The 26,493-nt window shown below is 47.5% G+C and overlaps 1 protein-coding gene across 3 annotated transcripts in view; it reads left to right on the top strand.

Moving 5' to 3' along the window:
• Nucleotides 1-13,422: 13,422 nt before the first annotated feature.
• ACTN1 (actinin alpha 1) overlaps nt 13,423-26,493 on the top strand; it is a 94,738-nt gene continuing 81,667 nt past the window's right edge. For 2 of the 3 annotated variants that reach the window (XM_081290122.1, XM_081290121.1), the window contains exon 1: nt 13,424-14,001. In XM_081290122.1, coding sequence (XP_081146248.1) covers nt 13,897-14,001 — 105 coding nt within the window. In that variant the 5' untranslated portion in view covers nt 13,424-13,896. Of the gene's footprint in view, nt 14,002-26,493 lie in introns of all 3 variants that reach the window. The other variant, XM_081290120.1, reaches the window with a different exon arrangement.

Below are 26,493 nucleotides of genomic sequence, written 5' to 3'. Positions count from 1 at the left end.
TAGTGCACATAACTGAGAAGTCTTGGATGCAAGGCACCAAAAGATGTCACGTGGACTTGGTTTCTCCTCTTGTCTTCCTCTGTCGTGGCTTTTTTTTTGGGGGGTGGGGGTGGGGATTGAACCCAAGGGCACGCAATCACTGAGCCACATCCCCAGCCCTATTTTGTATTTGATTTAGAGACAAGTTCTCACTGAGTTGCTTAGCACCTCGATCTTGATGAGGCTGGCTTTGAACTCAATGAGGCTGGCTTTGAACTCACGATCCTCCTGTCTCAGCCTCCGGAGCAGCTGGGATTACAGACGGGCGCGGTGCACGGCTGCTGTGGCTTTTTTCACGACTTCCACGTAAGATTCCTGAAAGTTCCAGGCACATCTTTACTGCTGGGCTCTTCAGGGGAAAGGACTGTGTGCCTTTCTCTCTGGAGTGCCTGCAAGAGTCTCATTATGTGTCCTTCATTCTGATTGGGTCCCATGGTTATTCATAAACCAATTGTTGTTCTCTGATTGGTCAGCTGCCCACTCCTAGTGCTTGGGGGTGGGGTCAACTCTACCTGAAGCTCTGGGACCCGGGCAGAGAGGAGCCTTCCGGGAGGAATATCAAGGCGCGGTTGCCTGGAGGGGGAAGTGGTTGCTGGGCAGCAATACAACAGGTATCTATTGTACCAGCATTTGTATTGTACTTTTCAGTGTGTGCCTGGGGCACGTCATTCCAGCAAGCCACTGTGATCTCCTAGCTATTTCTGGAATGCTTTTGCTTCCTCTTCTCTTTCAGGTCTTAAGTATCATCCTCCCTGAACACCCTTTAAATCACGTAATCTCCTTCTACTTCTCTGCATACTATTTCTCTTCCTTGCCTTTGTTTTTCCTTAGAGCTTGGCACATATTATTTTACTTATTTATTTTCTTTTTAGTGTCTCCTATTGAAGTGTAAACTCCAGCTATAAATGGTGGTGCTTACCTGTAACCCCAGGCAGCTAGGGAGGCTGAGACAGGAGGATCACAAATTTGAGGCCAGCCCTAGCAACTTAGGGGGATCCTGTCTCAAAATTTAAAAATAAATGAAAAGTGTTGTGAGTAGCTCAGTGATAGAACACCACTAGGTTCAATCCCCAGTACCGCACTCACCCCGAAGAAGAAGGAGGGGGAGGGGCAGGAGAAGAAGGAGAAGGAGAAGGAGAAAGGAAAACAGCTTCATGGGGTAGGAACTTTTGTTCATTTTGGCCCCTGCTACATCTTCTGTACCTGAAACAATGCCTGGCACATAGTAGGTACTCAATAAATGATTGAATGAATGCGTGTGCAGAGCCATCCTGTGAAGTAGGTGGGATGAAGGTAGCTCTCCTGTTAAAGAGCCCTGAGATTCGAGAGAAAGATCCTGTTGGCACAAAGACTTAAAAAAAGAACTTTAAAAACTAATTGTTAAGTGTTAATGAGAAAACAACAGAGGGGAACTTTGTGCATTATACTGTATTCCCACCAAGTGAAGGTTAAATGATGCCCTGATATAGTGGTTCAGATAGAGAAAGTGGTAGGAGACTTGAGTCATCTGGTACATGGTATTACATCCTGAGCAAAGACCCACCTGTTCCATCCCAGTCAGACCTAAATGGGAGAAGCAATTTAGTTTCAGCAAATAGCAACAATCACATTTAAATTAATGTGGCTAATTTGAATCTTACTGGTTTTATAGTTTCTTTTAAATAGAATCTGTAAGCTTGTTTTGATTTTATTGTTAATGGTAAGCCTAAAACCTTAAGTTTGTACCTAGTTTTGCATTTGTATACATTTAAGGAACATTAGAACTGAAAATTAAGTACCTGCTAGGATTTGTATCCATTATAAAGAAACTTAGTAATTGAGATGGCAAAACACTTTCCAAAAAGATGCCATCCCTGTGGTCATTAGAGGTTATAAAGGAGGAGTCTGAGAAGGGTATTCTTAGGTGACTGCTCAGGACGACCTAGCCAGAAGTTTCCAGACCACCTGGTGAGTCCAGGCTCTCACTTTGTAGATCAGTGGCCCAGGCGCAGAAGCTCTAGATTCCCAACCCCAGGGCTCTTTCCCTGACCATATTAGAATACCTGTCTCCCAATGCTGTCCCATCATTTCCCTAGAAGTGATCTGGGCAGGCCTCTAGCACTGAGCATCCATCCTTGGTAGGCCAGCGACCCAGTTGCTAAGAGCTCTCCTGCCACTCCCTTTCCCAGCCTGCAATCTGCCTGCAGGCTCCCCAGGGAAGGCGAGTGTTTCTCAGCAGGAATTTCCCCACTGTGATTACAGCATTGGCTTTGGTCTTTGGTGTGAGTTAGAGATAGCTGAGGGAGAGCTCCCAGCCTTCCTTGGATCTCAGACGTGGCTATCTCTGCTCTCAGAGATTACTTCAAGGTCATGACCCAAGGGTGCTGCTTTAGTTTTATCCCTAGAATTTGGGGAGAGACATGATCACTGGAAAAAAGAGATGTTCCATCACCTGAGACAAGAGAATTAGGCACCTCCCCCCAAAAAAACCCCCAAAAACCAAAAATAAAAAAATGACAACAACAAAAAAGGAAAACCTTTCTGCTTACTCCAGTATAGGTTGTTTTTTTTGGTGGTTGTTGTCGTTGTTTCAGTACAGGGGACGATTCCAGGACTTGGCACATGCTAGGCAAGTGCTCTACCATTGAGCTACATCCCCAGTCCTTCTTATTTTATTTTATTTAAAAAAATTTTTTTAGTTGTTGATAGACTTTTATTTTATTTATTTATATGTGGTGCTGAGAATCGAACCCAGTGCCTCACACATTGCAGGCAAGTGCACTACCACTGAGCCCCAGCCCCAGCCCATCCCCAGTCCTTTTAAAAATTTACTTTGAAACAGAGTCTGGCTAAGTTGCCGGTTCTGGCCTCCAACTTGCAACCCCCTTGCTTTAGCTTCATGAATAGCTGGGATTCTGGGTGTGCACCATTGTGCCTTACTTCTGATCAGTCTTTTTAAAAAGATCCTGCAAGAGGGAAACTGATGGGGCTAGGGATGTGGCTCAAGCGGTAGCGCGCTCGCCTGGCATGCGTGCGGCCTGGGTTCGATCCTCAGCACCACATACAAACAAAGATGTTGTGTCCACTGAAAACTAAAAAATAAATATTAAAATTCTCTCTCTCTCACTCTCTCTTTAAAAAAAAAATCATCAAAAAAAAAAAAAAAAAAAAAAGAGGGAAACTGCTGACGGTCCTCTTGTCCCTGACCAGCCTTGGATGGGAAAGAGAGGAATGGCCACATGGCAAATAGCCCCCATCACCCCCATCAGGCAGCAACTGACCACTAGGAGTCGGGCCTAGTGAAGGCGGACAGTGGCTGGCTGAGGCACACGAGAAACATAGTTGTCTCAATTTCTCCAGCAGCAGCTTCTCAGGAAGCTCAAGAACTTAGGACATCCTTATGTGGACTCTGGCAGAAGACTGGCCTCTTAGGGCTGCCCGTAAATTGAAGCAGAGAGATAGAACTTGACTAAAGCCAGATTTCATTCGACCACGACTGAAGTGGCGCATCTATTATGTTAGGCTATGTGTCCTACTGTCCCTGTGAGGGGCAGAACCTTTTCTCATCACCATACGAATGGTTAGGAGAAAAAAATGTGGACAAAGAGCTCAAATAAAGCAGAGAATGATTTCTCAGTCACAAATGGTACACTGTGGAAGTTCAGGGGAAAGAGTGTCCATTAATTAGATTCCTACTGGGAACAGGGACAAAAGTGAAGCCTCTGGCTTCCTGGGATTTCCAAGAAACCATAGTGAGTTTTCCTACCTTCATCTAGCCTTCTACAAATATAGGTTGTGTATCCCTTATCCAAAATGCTTGGGTCTAGAAGTGTTTCAGATTTTAAAATTTTGGAATATTTACATATACATAATATGATATCTTGGGGATTATATACAAGTCTAAATACAAAATTCATTTATGTTGCATACACATCTTGTACACATAGATTGAAAGTAATTTTATACCCTAATTTCAGTACACCTGTGTGCTTTTGTGTGTATGTATGTGTGTGCTGTACTGGGAATTTAACCCAAGAGTCCCTTACTACTGGGCTATATTCCTGGGCCTTTACATTTTTTATTTTGAAATAGGGTCTTGCTAAGTTGCTGAGGCTGGCTTCAAACTTGAGATCCTCCTGCCTCAGCTTCCTGAGTTGCTGGGATTACAGGCATGAGCCATCATGCCTGGCTTGCACCTGTGGGATTTTTTAAAAGAGTTTATCATTCTTTAACAAATATATATATATATATATATATATATATATATATATATATATATATATATATACATACATACACACACACACACACACACACACACACATATGTTGTATGTGGACACAATTTATTTTTATGTGGTGCGGAGGATTGTACCCAGTGCCTCACTTATGCTAGGTGAGCAGTCTACCACTGAGCTACAAACCAAGCCCCTGCACCTGTGTTTTGACTACAACCCATCACACAAGGTTGGATGTGAAATTTTCCAAAGATGGTATTATGTTATCACACAGAAAGTTTTTTTTTTTAAATTAATTAATTAATTAATTATTTTAAATTTTTTTAGGTATAGATGGACACAACACAATGCCTTTATTTTATTTTTTTTTATGTGGTGCTGAGGACCAAACCTGGGTCCTGCCTGTGCTAGGCAAGCGCTCTACCGCTGAGCCACAATCCCAGCCCACTTGGAAAGTTTTTGAGCTGGGCACAGTGGCATATACCTATAATCCCCAAGGATCAGGAGGCTGAGATAGGAGGATCTCGAGTTCAAATCCAGATTCAGCAACAGTGAGTTGCTAAGCAACTAAGGGAGACCTTGACTCTAAATTGAAGAAAGAAAGAGAGAAAGAGAGAAAGAAAGAAAGAAAAAATAAAAAAAAAGTTTTGGATTTTGGAGCATTTGAAATTTTGGATTTTCACATTAGGAACACTCATCTCACACTCTTGACTAGTGTGTTCTTGAACTCTTAGGAAGAAAGAGCCTGTTAGCATCACTAGCCATAAAGAGCCTGTTGGCATCACTCAGTGAGGTGAGAAAACTCAGGAAACAAGGAAGAAAATCCCCAGATCTGCAGCTAGGGAGCTCACAGTGCTTTTAGTTTCCAGAATCTTGCAGATCTTCCTTGCCTTTGTTTTCCCGCAGGGCCTTGTGGGATCAATGTCACACAGTAGGTCAAGCCGAAGGAACTAGTGGAGTTGAAATGTCTGCTGCGTGCAGGCCCTGGGCTGGCACTCTACCTTCTTCCTGTCACCTTGCCTGTCTGTCCAGTTCATTTTTGCCCTCTCAGACTGAACCTGTTGGTGGCTGTTAGATGTTTGAATTCTAGGGGAAGAAGCCCCTGATCTGGGGACATTGGCTTTGAGAGGACCAGGGATTTTTGGAGCCCGCATCCTGCCTGGAACAGGATGAGCATGGGGAAGTAGTCCCAGAACTCACAGGGAGTATGATCCGAATGCTTCTTTCTTTCCCAGGGAGTTGGGTCATCTACCCCAGAGCGAGATTCTTTAGACAACAAAGCACCTGTGGCTCTGACTGACTCACTGAAGCAGCTGCCCAGAGTGTGGGTGATGGATGAGGCAGGCGTCTGAGCTGCTGTGGAGAAGCTGGGGGGGGGGGGGGTAGGTGTTTTTCTCTTCCTTGAGCAGCTCCACAGAAAGCCCCCAGCTGGTGGAGGAAGCCATTCCAGTGTCCTCCTCCTCACCACCGCCCTAAGGTTCCTTTGTGATTGCACCCAGAGAAATCCAAAGAATGGATGGTAAAAGGACACCAAAGCCTGGGCCTCTGGAAAGAAGCAGTCAGCATGGTTTCCTAGGTAAGTGTTCCTACTATGTCCATTTTCCATCTCACCTCACTCTACTTTGGCTATACATGTACACCCAGGTATTTTTTTTTTTTTCTTGCATTACTAGTGATTGGACCCTGCATGCTGGGCAAGTGCTTACCACTGACTATAGCCCTAGCTCAAACAATATATATTTTTCTTTCTTTCTTTCTTTTGAGATGGATTCTTGTTCTGTTGCCCAGGCTGGTCCGAATTCATAAACTCAAGTGATTGTCCTGCCTCAACCTCCTGAGTAGCTGGGAGGCAGCCCACCACACCCAGCCAGGATTATTATTATTTTTTTTTAATTATTTTATTGTTGGTTGTTTAAAACATTACATAGTTCTTAATATACCATATTTCACAGATTGATTCAAGTGGGTTATGAACTCCCATTTTTACCCCGTATACAGATTGCTGTGTCACATCAGTTACATTTCCATTGATTTACAAATTGCCTTTCTAGTGACTGATGTATTCTGCTGTCTATCCCATTCTCCACTGTCCCCCCTCCCCTCCCCTCCACTCCCCTCCCCTCCCCTTCTCTACAGGATTATTTTTAAAGAGCTGTTTTTCTTAAACTTTTTATTGAAAAGTTATCTAAAAGCTGAGTGCAGTGGCACATGACTGTAATCCCAGCAGGTCGGGTGGATGGCAGGGAGGCTGAGGCAGGAGGATCTCAAGTTCAAAGCCAGCCTCAGAAACTTAGTGAGGCCCTAAGCAACTCAGTGAGACCCTGTCTCTAAATTAAATACAAAAAAAAAAAAAAAAAAGGACTGAAGATGTGGTTCAGTGGTTAAGCACCCCTGGGTTTAATCCTGCTACCAACAAACAAACAAAAGTCATCTAAAATATATTTGCTCCAGCTTCCCACCAAAGCAAACCAAACCAAAACAGTTCCTATCAGGACCAAACAGCCTATCCCAACAATCATCCATGGAATAGTTATTAAGCATATGCTATTTATTCTTAGAGAGACAGGACCTCATCTGTGTTATTTGGTCTTGTATCTTTTTAAAAAAATATTTGTTTCAGTTGTAGGTGGATACAGTAACCTTTTTTTATGTGGTGCTGAGGATCAAATCTAGTGCTTCATGTGTGCTAGGCAAGTGCTCTGCCACTGAGCCACAACTCCAGCCCTTGATCTTGTATCTTATTTATTTATTTTTATTTTGGTGGTACTGGGGATTGAACCCAGGGCCTTGCCCATGCTAGGCAAGCATTCTACTGCTGGGCTACATCCCTAGGCCCCTGCTCTTTTTCTTTTTTCTTTTTTTTGTCCTAGTGATTGAACTCAGGGTACTTGACCACTGAGCCACATCCCTAGCCCTATTTTTTATATTTTATTTAGAGACAGTGTCTCACTGAGTTGCTTGGCACCTCTCTTTTGCTGAGGCTGGCTTTGAACTTGTGATCCTCCTGCCTCAGCCTTCAGGGCTGCTGGGATTACACGATGTGCCACTGTGACTGGCTAGGCCCCAGCTCTCCCATCTTATCTTTACTTCAATCACACTGTCAGCACAGAGAAGTGGCCTAATATTTTTTGAATGAATAAAATGAATGAATTTGGGGAAGTAATAAAATATGCATGTTGCTGTCCCCTCCCTCAAGCAGAGGACAAAGCCATGAATCAGTGGCAGCAGGGATGGGTGTTATTTATCCAGATGGCCAAAAAGCATATAAAAAGATTGAACCTATAAAAAGAGACCACTATTTACCCACTATAATGGCTCATTTGTTTGTTTGTTGTTTAATTTTTTAATTGACAATACTAGGTAGAAGGAGGATCTAGAGTAATGGAATACTCTAGAGTAATGGAATCTCAATAATCTAGATTAATGGAAATCCTCATACCCTGCTACTAGGAGAGTAAGTTGTTACAGCCAATTTGAAAAACTGGCAATATTTACTAAAGTAAAACATATGCCTACCCAGTGACCCTGGCAACTCCATTCTTAGGTATATGCTCAAGAGAAATGAATGCATATGTTCATAAAAATACACAAAAAATGTTCATAGTAGCTTTATTCATAGCAGCTCCAAACTGTAAGCAATGCACCTGCCTATCAGCTTGGGGTATATTCATGTAACAAAACAAACAAGCCCAAACAAACAAACAAAAAACCCACAACAAAAAAACTACTGACATAAACCACAATGTGAATGAATCTCTTAGACATTTAATTGAGCTAAACAATCCAGAAACCAAAGTTTACATATTTATATGAAGTTCAAAAACAAAATAAAAATAATTATTTATGATACAAAGTCAGAATGGTCGGTATTTGTGTGGATTGAGAGTGGATTGGAAGGGGCATGAGAACCTGAGGTGCTGGAAATGCTTCATATCTTGACCTAGGTGGAGGTGATATAGATGTAGACACATGTACGATTTTATGGAGTTATGTGCTTAAGATTAGTACATGTGATTAATGCACTTTATTGTATGTTATGCCTTAACTTAAAAAAAATGGATGCTATAAACATACCTTAACATCCCTATAAAAAAAATTGAACATTTTTAGTGGTCATGTTTCTTGTATGTCAGGACTAGGACTCGTATCAGCAGTGTCACATCACTAGTGTGATTGTGCTAGTTAGAAGACTGGTCAGTTCATCCATTCACCAGCTTTGGTTCATTAGGGCCTCCTCCCTTATTGAGAAGACCAAGACCCTCAGTGATGTTCCCACCCACTTCCTGACTCCCTTCCCACATGCTATCCTCACAGCCTCACCAATTCTTACTTCCCTCTTCGTTTCTCAGAAGACCAGGGTCTTTCTTCTTATTCATGGTCTATTCTTTTTTTTTTTCAGAGAGAGAGAGAGAGAGAGAGAGAGAGAGAGAGAGAGAGAAGAGAATTTTTTAATATTTATTATTTTTTTTTAGTTTTTGGCAGACACAACATCTTTGTTTTTGTATGTGGTGCTGAGGATCGAACCCGGGCCGCACGCATGCCAGCCGAGTGCACTACCGCTTGAGCCACATCCCCAGCCCTCATGGTCTATTCTTTAATGGGTGTCCTTGAACCCAACAGAGTCCTGCCTCAATGACTTCATGCTATCTCTAACTTTCTTTCTATCTTTTTTAAATGGAGCACATTTTTTTTAATATCTATTTTTTAGTTGTAGGTGGATATTGGACATGATATCTTTATTTCATTTTTTACACGCTGCTGAGGTTTGAACCCAGTGCCTCCCATGTGCTAGGCGAGCGCTGTACCACTGAGCCACAACCCCAACCCCATCCCTAACTTTCTTTTGCTTATATTGTCAACCCTTTCCTCTCAACTGTATCCTTCTTCTCAGACTATAAGCAAATCCAGTTTCTCCAATTCTAGAAGAAATCCTCCTTTGACCACAGTCTCCCTCTAGTTACTACCTATTATTGTTTCCCTTGCTTTAAAAAAAATTTTTTTTAGTTGTTGATAGATATTTATTTTATTTATTATACACGGTGATGAGAATTGAACCTCACACATGCCAGACAAGTGTGCTATGGCTGAGCCCCAGCCCCAGCCACCCACCCCTGCCTTTTTTTAAAATTGTTTAGTTGTAGATGGACATACTACTTCTATTTATTTAATTTTATATGGTTCTGAGGATCAAACCCAGTGTCTCACATGTGCTAGGCAAGCACTCTACTACTGAACCACAACCCCAGTCCCTGATTTTTCCCCTTCTATATTAACTGTTTTCATTATTTCACCTCCTAATTTTCTTCTTCTTCTTCTCCTTTCTCTTCTTCTTCTTTTTGGTACCAGGATTGAAGCCAGGGGTGCTTAATCACTGAGCCACATCTCCAGCCCTTTTTGAGACAGGGCCTTGCTTAAATTGCTGAGGCTGGCTTTGGACTTGCAATCCTCCTGACTCAGCCTCCTGAGTCACCAGATTATAGGCATGTCCCACCATGCCCCTCTCTCCTACTGCTTCTTAAATTCACAGCTTCAGCCACTCCTAAAATCCACAGGCCAAGGCCATCAGTGAATTTTTCACTGTCATATCCAAAGAATACTTTTTTAAAAAAGATATTTATTTTTAAGTTTTAGGTGGACACCATATTTTTATTTTACATTGATGTGGTGCTGAGGATCGAACCCAGTGCCTCGTGCATGCTAGGCGAGCCCTCTACCACTGAACCACAACTTCAGCCCGTCCAAAGAATACTTTGGGGCCTTACTTTCCAGACTTTTCTGATATAGCTGATATTGCTGGTTCCTCTCACTTTGAAATCTAATTTCCTTGACCAGCTCAACACAGTAAGTTCTAGACTCTCCTTGTTTCTGGGTGATCATTTCCTCTCTGTCTCTTTCAGGGATCTGGTTCTCTAAGTATTGCAGGTCAGAGTTCTGCCTTGGTTCTCTTCTCATCTCCACATGGGTATCCTTCATGATCTTCTCATGGTATCAATACCACCCATGCTCTGGGTTCAATCCCCAGCAAAAACCACACACACACACACACACACACACACACACACACACACAAAGATTCTGCTCCCAAACCTTGTCTTCTGTTCTGTCTCAGTTGGTTGTACTTCTGCCATTCTTCAGATCACCCAAACTATAAACTCCTGATTAAAGCAGAATTTCTCAACCTCAGCACTACTGGGATTTGGGGCCAGAAGATTCCCTGTTGTGGGAAGGTGGTTCCATCCATTTGTAGGATGTTTAGCAGCAACCCTGACCTCCCTCCACCTGATGTCAATAATAACTCATCTGCTGTGACAATCAAAAATGATTACACGTTGAGCCAGGCATGGTGGTGCACACCTGTAATCCCAGTGGCTCTGGAGGCTGAAACAGGAGGATCTCAAGTTCAGTCAGCCTCAGCAACTTAGCAAGGCCCTAAGGAACTCAGTGAGACCCTGTCTCTAAATAAAATATAAAAAAGGGCTGGGGATGTGGCTTGGTGGTTAAACACTTTGGGTTCATTCCCCGGTAGCAAAGTCTCCCCTCAAAACAAAAATGATTGCACATTGATAAATATCCCATGGGGGCAGGTGTGTGAATATTCTGTGGTTGAGAATCACTGGATAAAGGCATGGGTCTAGGAGTCACTGCAAATTTGGACTAGCTACCTGAACCTTGGTTCATTTTTTTCCTCTTAGAAGGAGCTTAAATAGGATAACACACTGTAGGTAAAGTACATTTTCTTTCCATATTAGATCTCAATGAAAACTCCTGTCTCTTCCATATGTCAAATAAAATTCTTAGGTGTCTCAGTTTTAGCTCTTGAGTATTTTGTCTATCTACTGTTCTCCATTCCTATCTGGACTATGATAACACCTCTGCAACTGGTCCAGCCAGCCTTGTTCCCCTTAGACAACACTGGACACAGCATATGAGCCCACCTCTGCAACACTAAACACTTCCCACCCCTGCCCCACCTGGCCTTGTTCTAGCCCATTCCAGCCTATGCAAGGCATTCCTCTGTATACCCTGCTGGTTCCTGTCCCTGTTAGCTTATGCTGTTCCTTCTGCCTGGAATGAGCTCCTACACTCTGTCTCTCATTCCTTAAGTCTCACTCAAGTTTCACTTCCTTCAAAAGGGTAAACACAGGCCTCCTTTCCCATGCAGCTTTGAGCTCCTCCTCTGTGTGCCTATAGAACCCCCTCAGATCTCTTCCTGCATCCACTCTCTGCATCACAGTTTTGTTTCTGCATCTGCCCTTGCTGGGCTGCATGGGGGCAGGGATTGTGTCTTTTTCATCTCTATGTACACAATGTCTAGCACATTTCCTAACAGACAGTGCTCAGAAATATTTATTGAGTGAATAAATAGATATAGCACCATCATTACCCTCTATGTTAGGTTTAGAGCCATAGTTTAGAAGTGGTTATAAAATAGTCCATAAATCCACTGTCTCTGTGGCTCAGAAGCAGTGCTTCCTTGGCCAGCAGCTTGTGGAAGGCACCGTGCTGATGGTGACACTTGCATAAACGTGTGTGGGTGACTAATGATGCGTGGACCAACACTGCCAATATCTGCTTACAACAGCATCAGCTGGCTTCTCCAAGAATCAAAGGCACTTTCTTTGCCTTATCCATACATGGCCTCTCAAGTATTTTAGTTCAGGGAATTTCCTATCAGTGAATGTTTTCTTCTAACTCCTTCACTCACCTCTGGATTGACATATTTGCTTGTGAACTCATGTGTGTTTGTGTTTTGCAGTTGACCTAGCCATTCATTCTACAAATACAGTTGTCCTTCCATTTCCTGCTTCTGAATCTGCTATGCAACCAACCAGATTGAAAATATTCTGGGGGAATATTGATGAATGTATACACTTCTTTTTCTTGTCATTATTCCCTACACAATACAGTGTAACAGCTATTTACATAGCATTTACATTGTATCAGTATCATAAGTAACCTAGAGGTGACTCAAAGTATACAGGGGGATATATGTAGGTTTTACATAATATTATGCCATTTTATGTAACAGACTTGAGCATCTGTAGATTTTGGTATCTGCAGGGGTCTTGGAATCAATCCTCCTGAATAGGAAGGATGACTATATAAATTAAGCCCTACCATGCTAGGTATAGTGGTGACACTGACACTTCCACTGTCCACATGGGAACCATCTATTGAAGAAATGACTACTGATTTCTAGACTCACCATTCCACAGGGGAGCCCATCTGGATGTGAGCCCTGCCTCTCCTCTCCCTAGGAGCTATCATGGCTGGACTAACAGGTTTCATTCTTCTTAGGTCTGAGAAAGGCCATCCAGGTTCCAAGCAGCAGTATAGTCAATCTTGTTCTCCTTCCTCATCCAGTAACAGTAAGGCTTTGTTTATTGGGCATAAGGTTACAGTATTGGCCTTCGGAGTCCTGAGCCTGCTAAAACTCTTGTCCAGCTCAGCTCTTCGGACCTTAGTTTCCTCATATGTCAGGTGTGTGTATATGGCAAGGGGCTATGCTGTAGGGCCCTTCTTCCCAGTTTTTAGGGTGTTGCTGAGGGTCTGTGTGAAGGGGAAGGCCAATCAAAGACAGCTCCAGCCATAAAGCTTGCCCGCTGGAATACCGGGGAGCCGGGCAACGCAGCCTCCACCCAGAAAGCCCGCGGCGGAGCAGTCCCCTGAGTCTAAGCGCCGGCCCCTGGAGGACCCTGTATGGACGCGGGAAAGCTCAGTGGCCTCAGAAGGACGTTTATTGGCGAGAAACCTGGCTCCCACAGGGCTGGGATCAGCCGGGTCGCCCCGGGAGGGGCGGGGATGGTGGTGGAGTCAGGAAATTCCCAGGAAATTCCTTTCCCCTAAGGGGCCCCTCCCCGCCCCCTTTCCTAGGGTGCCGACTTGTCCAGACCAGGTTCCCTGAGAAGGAAAAAATAAAATGCTCCCTCGGTTTCTCTGCGCTTCTCCAGCCCCCGCCGGCCGGGGGTTTGAAACACGCGTGGGAGCGCAACAACGCCTGTGCGCCCAACTTCAGGGCCTTCTCTCGGGCGGGGAATGGGTCCAATTCCCGGTGGCTCCCGGGGTTCCCAAGCGCGATGTCGCCTGGTCCCCGAGCTCTGGAGGCGTCCCCCGGCTTCGGTCCTGCTCAGCTTAAGCTGGTGTCACATGAGCCGCGGGGGAGTGGGAACCCGGAGAGTGGGCGGGGGCGTGCGCGCTGGGAGGGGGCCGCCTAGTCCACCTATATGCACCGCAGCCCGCCTGACGGATGCCAGGAATTCCCAATGAGAGGCGATGGGGGGAAGTTTGGGCAACTCGGTCTGGCCAATGGAGAACCTCGGGAGGGCTCTGCCCCTTTCCCCCGCCCCCTCCCGCCTCGGCTCCCGCAGCGCGAGTGTGTCCGCCTCGCTCAGTGTGCGTGGAGATTAGGTCCGAGCGCCCGCCCCGAGGCAGGCAGTCCGCGAGCTCCAGCCGCCGCTGTCTCTGCCAGCACTCGCAGCCTCCTCGAGCAGCGCCGCGGCGGAACCCGGCGCAGGGGAGCTAGCCCGGCCCCGCCAGCCCGCCCAGCCCGGCCGACTCCCTCCCCACGCCAGGGCAGCCGCCGCCGTCGCCCGTAGAGAAGGTGGAGGAAGAAATTCAGCCCCTAGCACGCGCACACCATCATGGACCATTATGATTCACAGCAAACCAATGACTACATGCAGCCCGAAGAGGACTGGGACCGGGACCTGCTTCTGGACCCGGCCTGGGAGAAGCAGCAGAGAAAGGTTAGCCGCCCTCGCCCTCCCGCCGCAGCCCCCAGCCCCCAGCTGGGACCTGCTCTGCCTGCCGCGCTTCGGGCTCCGGGCTCGGAACGGGTTCCGGGCGCGCACGGGCGGGGGCGGGGACTGCGCGGCCACCGCGAGGTGGGGTGTTGGGTTACAGGCTCGGGGCGGAAGCTGGGAGCGCCCCTGCCCCAGAGCCCGCGAACGGCGAGCTCCGGCACGGGGAGGTGGCGCCGCCGGCGGGCAGGTCTCCTTGAGGCGGGTGATTCAGGCCACCCGACTACTGCTGCCACCATCCCCGTGTAGGCAGGGAGCGGAGGCGGTGCTCCTGAGGTTGGGGCTGAGACCCCAGCTCGGTGGCTGCCTATTGGTATCGGTTTTCCCTTCCCTTCCCTTCCCCGCCCCCTGGTCGCCTCCATATGGCGTGCTGTGGCAGCGCGCTTCCTGGGCCGCCCAGGGCTCAGTACCTGAGGGGCCAGCTGCCCCCGTCTCTAGGCTCCCTAGCTCCAGCTCGAAGGCGGTCGGAGAGCTAGCGCTGGGGGGCTTGGCTGCGGTCTTCGGATCTGCCTGGAGGTGGACCTGCTGGAGTGCGGCTGGGGCCGAGAAAACCTGGGGGGCGTCCGCTGGCTTTCTAGCCGGCCTTGTGGGGGCGGGGTCAGGACCCAGAACCGTTTTATTGCTTAACTCTGTGGGTCGGTAGCTGCAAGCTTTGCGTCTGCGTCCTGTTACTCCCATACCTGCTCTTTTCCTGTGAGGAAAGCTAATTTGGGCACCTTGATTCAGTTGAGGGTCTCTAGGATGAGGAACAGTCTCCGGAGCTATCTGGGGTCAGTGGGGATCCCTGCTTAACCGCGGAGCTGCGTCCCTGGCGCCGTGTGCATGGTACGCGCTGCGCCACTGGGGCTTGGGGCTGGGAAGCTGGCAATGGGACCCGGGCATAGTGGCTAGTGGTAGGAAGAGGTCAGAAACCACTCTTGATGAAGGAGGGCGCACCAACCCCGCTGCTGCTTCCTGCCTGCTCAATGAGCCCTTGCCCCAGGCAGCCACGTACCCTGAACCCCACCCCCCCCAGCTGCCCGCTCCCATCCGGTCCCTCCCGGTTTCATACCCCCCTCCCCCGCTGATCTGGGAATGGGGGGGGACAGGATGGCGCGTCCCTCTGGATAGTGCGGTTAGGGCTGGGCTTAAGGGAGAATGCTCATGTCCAAAAATGGTAACATTCATTCCCTTTTTTAAACTTAAAAGGGGGGGGGAGTTTAGGGAGCCGACTGAAGTTTTTTTTTTTTTTTTTTTTTTTTTAGCCAAAGGCATCCTGTATTAGCTCACTCAGGAATCCTAAGCCCTGAAACCGTTCCCTTTTACTCACTTCATCAGACACGCAGAGGTAATTTGAAACACACCACAATGGGCTTCCTCAGACTGGTGACCCGAGGTCCATGTGCCTGGGCTTCTGCTGGGCCTGGCACTAGAGGACATCAACCTGGGGAAGATTCCCCTGGCTTTGAACTGACTTCTTTGTAATTTAGCAGTTGCTTAAACACACCCTACCCATCTTCCTGTCGGCTTCCTAAGGGAGACCTGGGGGCTGAGGGGCTGTTGCCAGCCCCCACCCCACCCCCCATTTAGCTTATTTCCTGGGACCATTGAGCTGTTGATGGAACTGAAGGTTGAGTGAGCAATTTGGAGGTGTCCATGAGGGATAAGGCTGGGGTAGGATGCCTTTCTTTCTTTCTTTCTCTCTCTCTCTCTCTCTCTCTTTTTTTTTAATTTTTAATTTCAAGGTAAAGCCTCCTTGAAAATAACTTTTTAAAAATATTTTTTTAGTTATACATGGACACAATATCTATTTTGTTTATTTGTATGTGGTGCTGAAGATTGAACCCAGTGCCTCACATGTGTGAGGCAAGTGCTCTGTCACTGAGCCACAACCCCAGCCCCTTGAAAATAATTTTAAATTTAAATCTAAATGGGGCTGGGGTTGTGGCTCAGCAGTAGAGCACTCTTCTAGCATGTGGGAGGCCTTGGGTTTGATCTTCAGCACCACATAAAAATAAATAAATAAAGGTATTGTGTCCAAGGGTGACCTTTCTTTTTAAAGAAAAATTTAAATCTAAATAGATTTTAATTTAAATTGGACAGAAGAGGGATTAGGATGATGGACATTTTGGGATCGTCCATGGGGAGTAGTAGAGAAGTCTCTGCTTGAAGCATTAACTTATGCCTGGGATGGGTAGGAGTGATAGAGCTTTCTAGGAACCTGGTCCCTGTAAGGGCTGTGAGACCCAGTTCCTGGGGGACAGAGAGGCCCCTTGTCCTACACATAACATTCAGTTTTACTGAGTGAATGAAGCAATGCAAAAGCAACCACCAACTCTCACCAGGGTCACACTCCTGTTCTCACATTCACCTAACAACAGGATTAATTCCCAGGATTCTGAGCTGGTAGGAGCAGGTCATCTGGGAAATTTGGTCATCTAGGAGGCAAAGGCAGCAGTGTCAGGGGCTGCAAGGGCTGATGTGTGCCAGGCACTGATTTAATCATGTCACCTAGATTAGTTGTTCCCATCAGCTCTGTGAGCCAGGCACACATGAGGATGAGGAAATGAGCCAGAGAGGGGAAGTAGCCAGTCCTGAGCCCAGCTTCTCCTCACTTGCCCCTCCTTTGGGAGGAAGGAGGCAGCACAGCAGGGCCTGGTATCCAGAGACAGAGGATCTCTGGACCAGGGGCTCTCACCTGCTTTGTTAGGGTTCCTGGCCAGGGACTGGCAGAAGTGTCTCTGGTTCTGACTTGGAAAATCAGGTCCAAGTTTTTTTTTTTTTTTTTTTTTTTGGTACTAGGAGTTGAACTCAGGTGTGCTTCACCACTGAGTCACATCCCCAGCCCCCTTTAAAAAAAAATTTTTTTTTTTCATTTTTTGAGACAGGATCTTGCTAAGTTGCTGAGATTCTCACTAAGTTGCTGAGGCTGGCCTTGATTTTAAGATTCTCTTGCCTTAGCCTCCCAAGTTGCTGTGATTACAGGTGTGTGCCACTGTTCCTGGTTTAGCCTAGTTTTTTTTTTTTTTTTTTTAAATTTTCTCCTGCCATTTAATTGTCTGTCACCTTTTGTGGGCCTCAGTTTCCTTTTTGGCAGAACTTCTTTCCTGCATGTATCTCAGCATCGTGATAGGGATATAGGGAGTTGATATTACATAAGACTTAAAGCTACTTGTAGCTTTTAGCACTCTCCAGGGTCCACAAGAGGACAGAGACCAGCCATTGGAGAGGGAGGCAGAGGAGGTATGGGAGGTAGGGCACTGTACCTTGGAACCCAGGGTTACCAGGTAGAAGACTGAAGACTCTGTTTTTACCCTTGGGGCAACCATGGCTATTTCTGAGACTTTGGGCAGCCTCTTACTTCTCTGAACTTTCATTAGATTGTTCCACAGATGGCTTTGTGAACGCTGACTCTGAGCCATGCATGGTTCTAGGTGCTGGGCACAGGGCACGGAGCAAGACAGACCAGGTCCCTGTTTTGGGGTGCTTCCATTATTTTTTCCTTGTCTGTAAATGGCTTCATTCCTGCCTTGCCAACCTTCCAGGGCTCTTGTGGAGTTTTGATTAAACAGTACAGTAGGAAATACTTCACTGATGGAGTTGAGGCCTGGTGCAGATACAGGTGGGAGTCTGAGCAGGCAGGAGGCACAACTCAAGGAGCTGCCTGGGGTTGGCTGTGACTTGTCCCTTCCAAGAATGTTTTAGTACAGAGTTGTTCAGGCTGGTCTCCATACCTCCAGACCCAGATTGCAGTGCTCTGGGAACAGAGCATGTGAAGGAGAGGAGCTTCCTATACTTGACTGGCTTCCAGAGTCTTCCCGATCTTCCAGGCTGAGTTCTAAACCATCATTCATAGGAGCAATTTTTCTTTTCAGGATCCCGGCTCATTCTCTCATGGATCTTGAGTGTGCCTGTATGTGTATGTATGTACATGCAGGTGTCAGGCAGGCAGAGGGAACGTAGACTAGGAGCAGGAGCCTGGCTCTGTACTTGTGACCTCGGGCAGGTTCTTCTTGGAACCATCAAGTCCTTATGTATAAAAATGAGCTGATGTATGTTGATTGGAGAAGATGTGTAAAATGGCAGCTGTGCTGTAAAATTGCATTCTCCCTTTTGCCTCTGAAGTCCTGGAGATTCTGGTTGAACGTGTGTTCTCACAGGTGACAGCCTCAGGGCTTCTTTATATGGAGAAGCTTAATCAATATTTGTAGAGTGAATGGATGTTGAAACAAAGAGGCGGCCTTGGCAGGTGAATGAAGATGGCTGTGGATTAAGCCCAGACCCTAATTCTGTATCCATGCCAACCCAGGTCATAGGGAGACAGGCTTCATTCTTTTTTTTTTTTTTTTTTTTTAAGAGAAAACATCCATGTATAACTTCATTTATAAGCTCCAATATTTATAATTACTTTTGTTACACTTATATTCTGGTTATCTTTGGTTGTGCAATAAATTTTAAAACTCAGTGGGTTAAAGCAACAACCTTTTTTTTTTTTTTTTTTTTTTTTGTAGATGGACACAATGCCTTTGTTTTATTTATTTTTATGTGGTGCTGAGACTCAAACCCAGTGCCTCCCATGTGTTAGGTAAGCGTTCTACCACTGGACCACAACCCCAGCCCATAACAACCTTTTAATTGTATCTCTGTTCTATGGGTCAGCAATTCAGGTGGAGCTTATAACAGCAGTTCTCTATTCCATATGGAATTGCTAGAAACTACTCAGTAGGGTGCAGCTGGGAGATAGGCTGATCAGGAGAGTCTGGGGTGAGGCCTCCTGGCTTAGGCTCACTTCTGGACAGGAGACCATTGCAGGACACAAACCAAAGACACAAGTCAAGGTGGAGGGCTGCAGAGAGGAAGGCCTACCGTGGATGGGTTTACCTGGGGAAGCACAGAACATCCCAAACCAGGGTAATGCCTGGTGGAAATGAAACCTGAAAGAGAAAAAACTGGGTTTTCCATCTTGAGACTCTTTACTATTCTCCACTCCTGTTGGCTTCACCCCATGCCAGTGTCCTTGGCACCAAGAGACCCAGCCTGTCCTGTTCTCTCCCGAATTCCTAGTGCCCATCACAGGGGCAGCACTGTTGTAGGTGGCCTGGTTAAGACGTATCACTGAAAAACTGGATAAATAGCATTATTCCTGGCTCTCAGTCCCAGGCTGGGGATTGGGAGTGGAAGTGAAATGCTTTATGTTCCAGATAAACTACCCTATCCCGGGGCTGTATCCTGATTACAGCCTCCTCAGATAAATGTGCTCTGGGCACACTGGGGAATCCAAATCTTGGCTTCTCCATTGACCGGCTGTGCTCCGTTGGGCAAGCCACTTACCTCTCTGTGCCTGATGATACCTTTGGAGAAATGGAAATAATATAGTTACTGCCTGATACAGTTTTGGTGGAGGTTTAAGGGAAGCTATGTTTGTAGGAGAGTTAGCATAGCACCTAGCATATAGTGAGTGCTCAATCATTGTTAACTCTTTGGAGTAACCAGAGTTCCTATGGCCTTTACCCAATAGGCAAGACATAGACTATAAACCTATCTTTGACAAGCCAGAGTTGGCTTGAAGCATATGGGACTTGTGTTGTCCTTTGTCTCTAACCCTGAGTTCATTTCAAGTCACTAAACCCCTCTGATTGCACAATCTCTTCACCTGGGGAATGAGGTAGGCTCCCATGCTTGCCCTTTCCTACTTGGTATACAGAATGAAGGGATGGATGTTACAAGTACTTAAAAATTGTGTCTGGGGTCAGGCATGATAGTGAACACCTATAATCCAGTGGCTTGGGAGGCTGAGACAGGAGGATCATGATTTCAAAGCCAGCCTCAGTAATTTAGTGAGGCCCCTGATACACGTCCCCCCCCCCCCAATTCATCTGCTTATTAGGGTACAGGAAAAATGGCCACTTGGTATAAATGACCTCTGTGTGCCAGTTAGCTCAGGAGTGTGTAGCTGAGGGCATTCTTTGGGTCTTGCCCACACTTTCCAGCAGCTTGTCCAGCCCCACTTTACCCAGGACTTGATGCAACAAGCCTGTTCTCCAAACCCTGTTCCATGTGGTTGTGCTGAGAACAGGTGCCCCGCTGGTTGATGAAGTTATTGGGTGGGTCAGGGGCTGGACCATCAGGCTTCTGGAGCCAGTTGGCCCTAGGTCAGGCAGGTAGAAGATCACCGTGCACCAGATTTTCCAGTTTTGAGGAATGGCAGCCCTCCAGGGGCTCTCCAGCAGCCCCAGTGTTGCTGAGCACTGGAGTTGGGTGTGTGGGAGGGAGGCTGGCAGGCTCCTGCAGGCTGCGTGGTCACTATGTGGCCTTCTGAGGAAGAAAAGGAAGAAACTTGTTGGCTTGAATCTCACTTCTTGGGGAGGTGCTGCAAGGCCCCCTCTCTTTCCATCTTCTGAGGGAAGGCCTGGGGCTGGGCACCTGGCCAGTAACCACAAACCATAAATATGGCTTGAGGACTTGTCACACGAGACATGGTCCCTCCCATGGGTCTAGAGCCAGGGTGGGGCAGCCTGAGATGTGACCTGGTTTCATGGCCATGCTTCTGTGTGGCTAGAGGAAAGAGCCCATCCAGCTCCTTCGTAGCATAAGAATGCTGGCCATTCCTCCTGCAGAGTTGGTCAGCGGGTGTTAATTGAACACATCAGATGCTCTGCTTTCTGTGTGGGGTCAGGAAATCACTATTTAGGTGGAGAGGGTACCAGGTGGAGAGGGGACCAGGAAGACCCAGAGGAGTGGCCAAGACAGACTCATTGGCCATGGAAGGCAGGCACTAGCACTTTGTCCTGGGGTGGTGGCGAAAGCAAAGGTGCCTGTTGAGTGGTGTCTCAGGGTGCATGGGATATATATAAGAAGGTTCTGTTGGGAAGCCACATTCCCTGGGTGTGCACGTGTGCATGAGGGAGAATAGAACAGAGAAGGGGAGAGGGATGAAGCCTGGAAGGGCAGAGAAGAGCCACAGTGAGTCATTCGCTGGGGACACCCCCCTCCATTGTTCTCCTTCACTGGGCTTTTTTCTCATTCTTTTGGTCCCTCCCAGGGCTGACCTCTCACTTTGCTGAGGCCAAGCTGTCTGAGCAGGTCACAGATCTGGCTGTCAAGGCCCATACCTCTGTGCAGGTATTGGCGTCATCCCAGCCAGCTAGCCCCACTGAGCTGCCCTTAGTGTGTTTAATGGTCTGGTGTGGAGCTGAGGGGCACCTTCCCTGCCCACCCTGTCTGTATTCCCCCTTGACAGCAGTCAGTGGGCCCCCTCTCTGCAGGAAGGGTCACACAAACTAGGCTGAGTTTCTCCTCAAGGACACTGATGCATGGCCTGCAGACCTCTGGCTAGAGGTGGATTGGATGGTTCCTGTTTGCAGGTCCTTGGAGAGGTCATGGCCAAAAGGGTACAGGCAGAGGAAACCCCTTTAGCCTAATTCCCTGGTTCCATTCAGACAGGTCAGCCCTAGTCTTACTCATTCTTCAGCACAGGGTTCTGTCCCTATCTGGGAAGGTGCTAGCATCCTGCTAAGTACTGCTCATGCAAACTGGTCCTAACTGAGGCCAAGAGTCTTGGCAGCAGAGAGTTTGCAGGGGACTCAGCAAACCAGGGTGCAGAGTCACCCTGAGAGCCAGCCCACCTTCCTTGCTCTCCATGCACAACCAAGAGTTCCTACCTGTTCCCCAGCTGGGCATCAAGCCAGAGCCTCCCTGAGTCTTTCCTCTCCAGCAGGTGGGGTGAGCCACCAGAGAGGGTTAGTCAGGCCCTGCCTCCCCTACTCTCATGGGGTTATATCCTTCCTGGAGGTTATCTGGTAGGATTTGGGTGAGTGGGGCATTGTGAGGCCAGCCTAGTGATATGTAGGCCTCAAAGCCAAGTATGGCAGTGTCCTTGAACCCGACCTGCCCCTCGGTGATTCAGCCCAGGTGGTGTGAGCACAGCAGCTAGGAGTTGGTCCAGATCTAGCCCTTCCTGGACCAATGAGTAGAAACTGGTTGTCCCCAGCAGCCAGAGCTGGGTCATCTCCACAGATCAGACATGGGTGGGAATGAGTTTAAAAGGGAATGTGGCTTCCCAACAGAGCCTTCTTATATCCTGTGCACCCTGAGATGCTGCTCAAACAGGCAGCTTTGCCTTCGCCACCACAAAGTGCTGGCTCCTGCCCTCCACAGTTTAAAAGAGTCAAGAAAATTCTTACTATAATGGCTCACCCTTTCTAAAATGTGCTCTTACCCTGTTAGGTGGATACAACTGCTTCCCCATTTTGCAGATGGGGGAACTGGCTCAGCAAAGCAGGACATTTCCAGGATCGTCCAGCCAGCCAGCTAGCAGTGGCGCTGGGATCTGAAGCAGGGCGGCCCTGGCCTGGTGTTTCCACTCCTCACGACTTTGCTCTGATGCTTATGAAACACATGCATGCGTGTGTAGGAACATTTAACCAAAGACAAATGTATACAAAGAAAACCCCAGTGAGGAGATGTTCTGGAATTAGATAGCGGTGATGGTTGCACAACCTCGTGAAATATTTAAAACCGCTGAATTCTGCTCCTCAAAATGGTGATGCTGAGGGTATAGGAATTAGATCTCAACTTGGAAAAAACCTAAGAAGAGACTAAGTAATATGGAATATAAAGAAGAAAATGACAGTTGCCTGTCATTCACCTCCCAGAGGTGAATGCTGTCACAGGAATTCCTTTCTTTTTTTTAAATTTTGATTTTTTTTTTGAGTGCCGGGGTTGGAACCCAGGGCCTTGCATATGCTAGCCAAGGGCTCGACCACCAATTATGTCTCCAGCCCCTTTCCTAGAAGTTCTGATGGTATCTGCCATCCTCATCGCTTGTCCTTATTTGTTCATCTTGACTCTGGGGCCAAGGATCTGGGCTAATGGGGGAGAGAGGAGAGGAAAAATCATCAGGAAGGACAGCTTTCATAAAAAGCCTGGTGTCTGATGTGGCCCCTTTTCTTGGAAACTGCCTAAGAATAGATGACAGATAAGCACAGGCAAACAGAAGGCTGGGGAGGGCGGGGTGGGCGGGGGAGGCCCTCCTCATTTCCCAGCCCTTGGGGAAAGTCCCTCCCTGCTGCCCTGGTGGGCCTAGATGGCTTCTCTCCTGCCATCGCGGGGGTTAACAGGCTTGGGCAGCTTTCCCCAGGGTCCCAGGTGCAGGGTCAGAGGCAGGATGGGGAGGCAGGGCACCTCTCCGGGAGGTTGCCTAGCAATCGCGGGGAAGGTGACTTAGCCCACTACAGAGGTGGGAGGAGAATAAAAGTCAGTGGAGGATGGGAACTGGGCGTAGATACGGAGGATGCTGTTCCCCTGGAAACTGCCTGCTTGGTCCTTGGCGACCGTGGGCCACTTCTGGGGCTGGGAGATTCTCCACTGAGAGGAAGTGGGGTCCTCTCCAGGCCCATCACCCACAGGGTGGGGGTTAGGGTAGAGAAATCCTTCCTGCATGTGGACTGTGTGTCACCCACATTCTGTCGGTGGCCCTGGTTCACATTCCCCGGCAGCTTGGTCAAGTATGTAGAATACTCACTCTTTATAGACAGAAGATCCCGAGCCAGAGCCACAGAGTCACATGCTCACAATTGCACAGAGAATGGGCTGGAAGTGACAGTGCTGGTACCTTTGGCTCTTAAAGGGAACTGGGCATTTCATAAGCCCTAGATGCTGAGGTCAGTGTTAATAAACACCATCTACCTCCTGGGAAGGGAAGAGAAGATGGGAAAAGAAAGGCCAGAAAGAGTTTTCTGTTTTATATCAATCAGCCAATCAGTATTTATTAACAGTGTCTCTGTTTGCCAACTAAATAAAGATATTAGTTGATACTGATTAAAGGTTAAATGGTTTGGATTACCTCAGTCTGCCCAGCAACGTTTTGAGGAAGGGACTGTTGGTTTTCTTGTTACCCACAGGGATATTGAGGCCCAGAGGAGTGACCAGTGCTAAGCCAGGTGATGAAGTCAGGCCGTGTGACCTCAGAATGCTGAGGTCAAACTCAAAGTACTCTCACACACAAACACACCCCGTTTGCTCTTAAGGAGTTTGTTTTAATTGAGAGACAAACCTTAAATATAAGTGAAATAGTATTGGAGATGGCATGTAATTAAGTACTCATGAGATGATTCATGATTTTTAACATTTAGGCTTTCACATTAAATATGATGTGATTTCTTTCATAAATCACGATGAGACCACTTTTGAGGTCTTATTTCTACTTTATAGCCAGGGAAAGTAAAGCTCATAAAGGTTAAGTGACTTGACCGGGGGCTGCAACTTCAAGGGGGTAGAGTTGATTTTGAGTCCAAGTCTTTGACTAGAGAGTCCTGAGACTAAAGGGGACAGGCATAGGCCTTTCTGAAGTTTCTTCCACTGTGGTGCTGGGGATGGAACCCAGTGCCTCGGGCAAGCTAGGTAAGCACCCTGCCACTCAGTGTCCCCAAGCCCTGAAGTTAACTTTTGTTGACTGAAAAGATAGTGGAGGATGCTAATTATGTTTTTCTGCATTTTTCAGTAGAAAGACTAACTGTCAGGGATAGACTTGGGTCTGAGCTGGAGGGCCCCCTGGGTCCCTGGTGGTTTCTCTGGTGCCGACTCCAGCTTTTGGGAACTGGCTTCTTCTGCTTGAAGATTTTGTAGCCCCCTGCCCCCCTCTGCTGCCTCTTCTTGCCTCCTCTCTGTTTCTCCTTCCCTGCCTCCTTTGTTTGGAGAGTCTTCCTTTGTGGTCACCACAGGCACCAAACAGGCTTTGAACCAGGTAGCTGGGGCTCAGGTTTATTTTGATTTTAGAATCTTGTGCACGTGAAACCCACACAGTGTGAGGCTCTGTTTAAACCCTGAGACTGTTAAGAAAGTGGTGAGGGCAAGTGTGGGAACTCAGGTTGGCTTTGGTGGAGCTGGGCTGGGTCAGAGCACCTAGAGGACAGGGCCATTTCCTGACCCCCACCTTTGAGCCTTATGGGGCGGCTGAGGGTCTAAGTCAAAATCCCTAAATGGTTCTGCTCTGTGCAGAGAAGCAGGGAGGGAGCCTCCTCTTCCTTACCTGCTGTTTCTGTTTCTTGGTGGTTAGAGTTTGTGGGGACTGATCGGAGGCCAGGCTGGGGCTTGTAAAGGAACATTTTTATGGGCCTGAAGATTTATTTTTTAAAAGCCATCTGCAAAGCTGATTATAACTGATGGGAGTAGGATGGACGGGTGCTGAGCTCTATTTTCAAGTCCTCTGTAGGTGAAATGACACCAGAGGAGGGAACTTCGAGGTGGGTGGCCTCCTTCAGGCAGGTCGCCTGGTGGAACTTGGCTTTCCTTGTTGGAAGAAAGGCACCAAGCTTGCATGTGGGCAGGAGGGGGCCATGGAGACCAGACTTTATCTATTCTCCTTATGTCCCACGTGGAGATAGCCATGCTTCACATCTTGTGGTTTGGAGATGGAGAGAAAAGTAGAGTTTTTAATCCTTGTCAGTCAAGTCCCAGCAACAGAAAGCAGGATCCCTCCCTCCCCTGTCTGTGTGAGTGCCGGCTCGCCCACGTGACTGGCTCCCAGAAGCCCCCTCTGTTGTGTTTGGCCACAGCCTCGACTTTGGCAGAGGAGTGGCTCCCTTCAAACCTAGCAGACATCCTCCAGATAGTACATAATGGCACTTTCCAGTCCAGTTCCCGATATTTCGGAAGGGCCTTTCTTTCCAGGAACCCAAAGTGCTTTTCCAGACTTAGCTCTGGGGGCTGGGAAGCAGAGGAGGAGGAGGCGGCGGCAGCCGCTCAAGAATCGTGTTTTCCTGGAGGCACGGAAATGGGGCCAGACCCCTGGTTTCCTGCCCTTGGTCGAGGTTACTGGTGGCCAGGACTGTTTGAAAGTGTCTCTGCATGTATGAAGCCCTGAAGGATGTGTGTCTATTTTTCTGTTGTTTTCATTTGTTTTACAGTGCTAGGGGTTGAACCCAGAGACTTGTGCATGCTGGGCAAGCACTCTACCACTGAGCTATATTCCCACACATTTTCTTCTTTTCTTTTCTTTCTTTCTTTTTCTTTTTTTTTGGGGGCGGGCAGTGCTGGGAATATAGGTCCTCCCTGGGTTGCTGAGGCTGGCCTCAAACTTGTAATCTTCCTGCCTTAGCCTTCTGAGTAGCTGGTATTAGAGTTGTGCACCACCATGCCCAGCTTCTTCTTTATTAAGGTTAAGCAACAGTAAATTCAGAGGTTGACCATATATAGTTTTGTTTTTTGCTTTAAATTGAGTAATGTCTCATTGGGGTCTTAGTTTGGTGGGTCCATCTAGCACTCCCTGAGTGAGGCTGCTTAGCACAGACAGTGAGGCCACACTGGTTCCCCAGGGTGCCCAGATGGGGAACCTGCCCCATCCCCTTTTCAGAAGCCACAGGTTCAGGAGAAGGTCCAGTTGAGGCCTACCTTGCTGGTCCAGGGGACTGTCTGGAAATAGGGCACTGAGCGTCCGATCCTCCCCTGTCCCACCTCTGC

The sequence above is a fragment of the Spermophilus citellus genome (assembly GCF_964194105.1).
Source record: "Spermophilus citellus genome assembly, chromosome: 4".
NCBI classification, from domain to species: Eukaryota; Metazoa; Chordata; class Mammalia; order Rodentia; family Sciuridae; genus Spermophilus; species Spermophilus citellus.
Note: the sequence above shows the minus strand (reverse complement) of the source record. Positions and strands in the feature narration are given on the sequence as shown.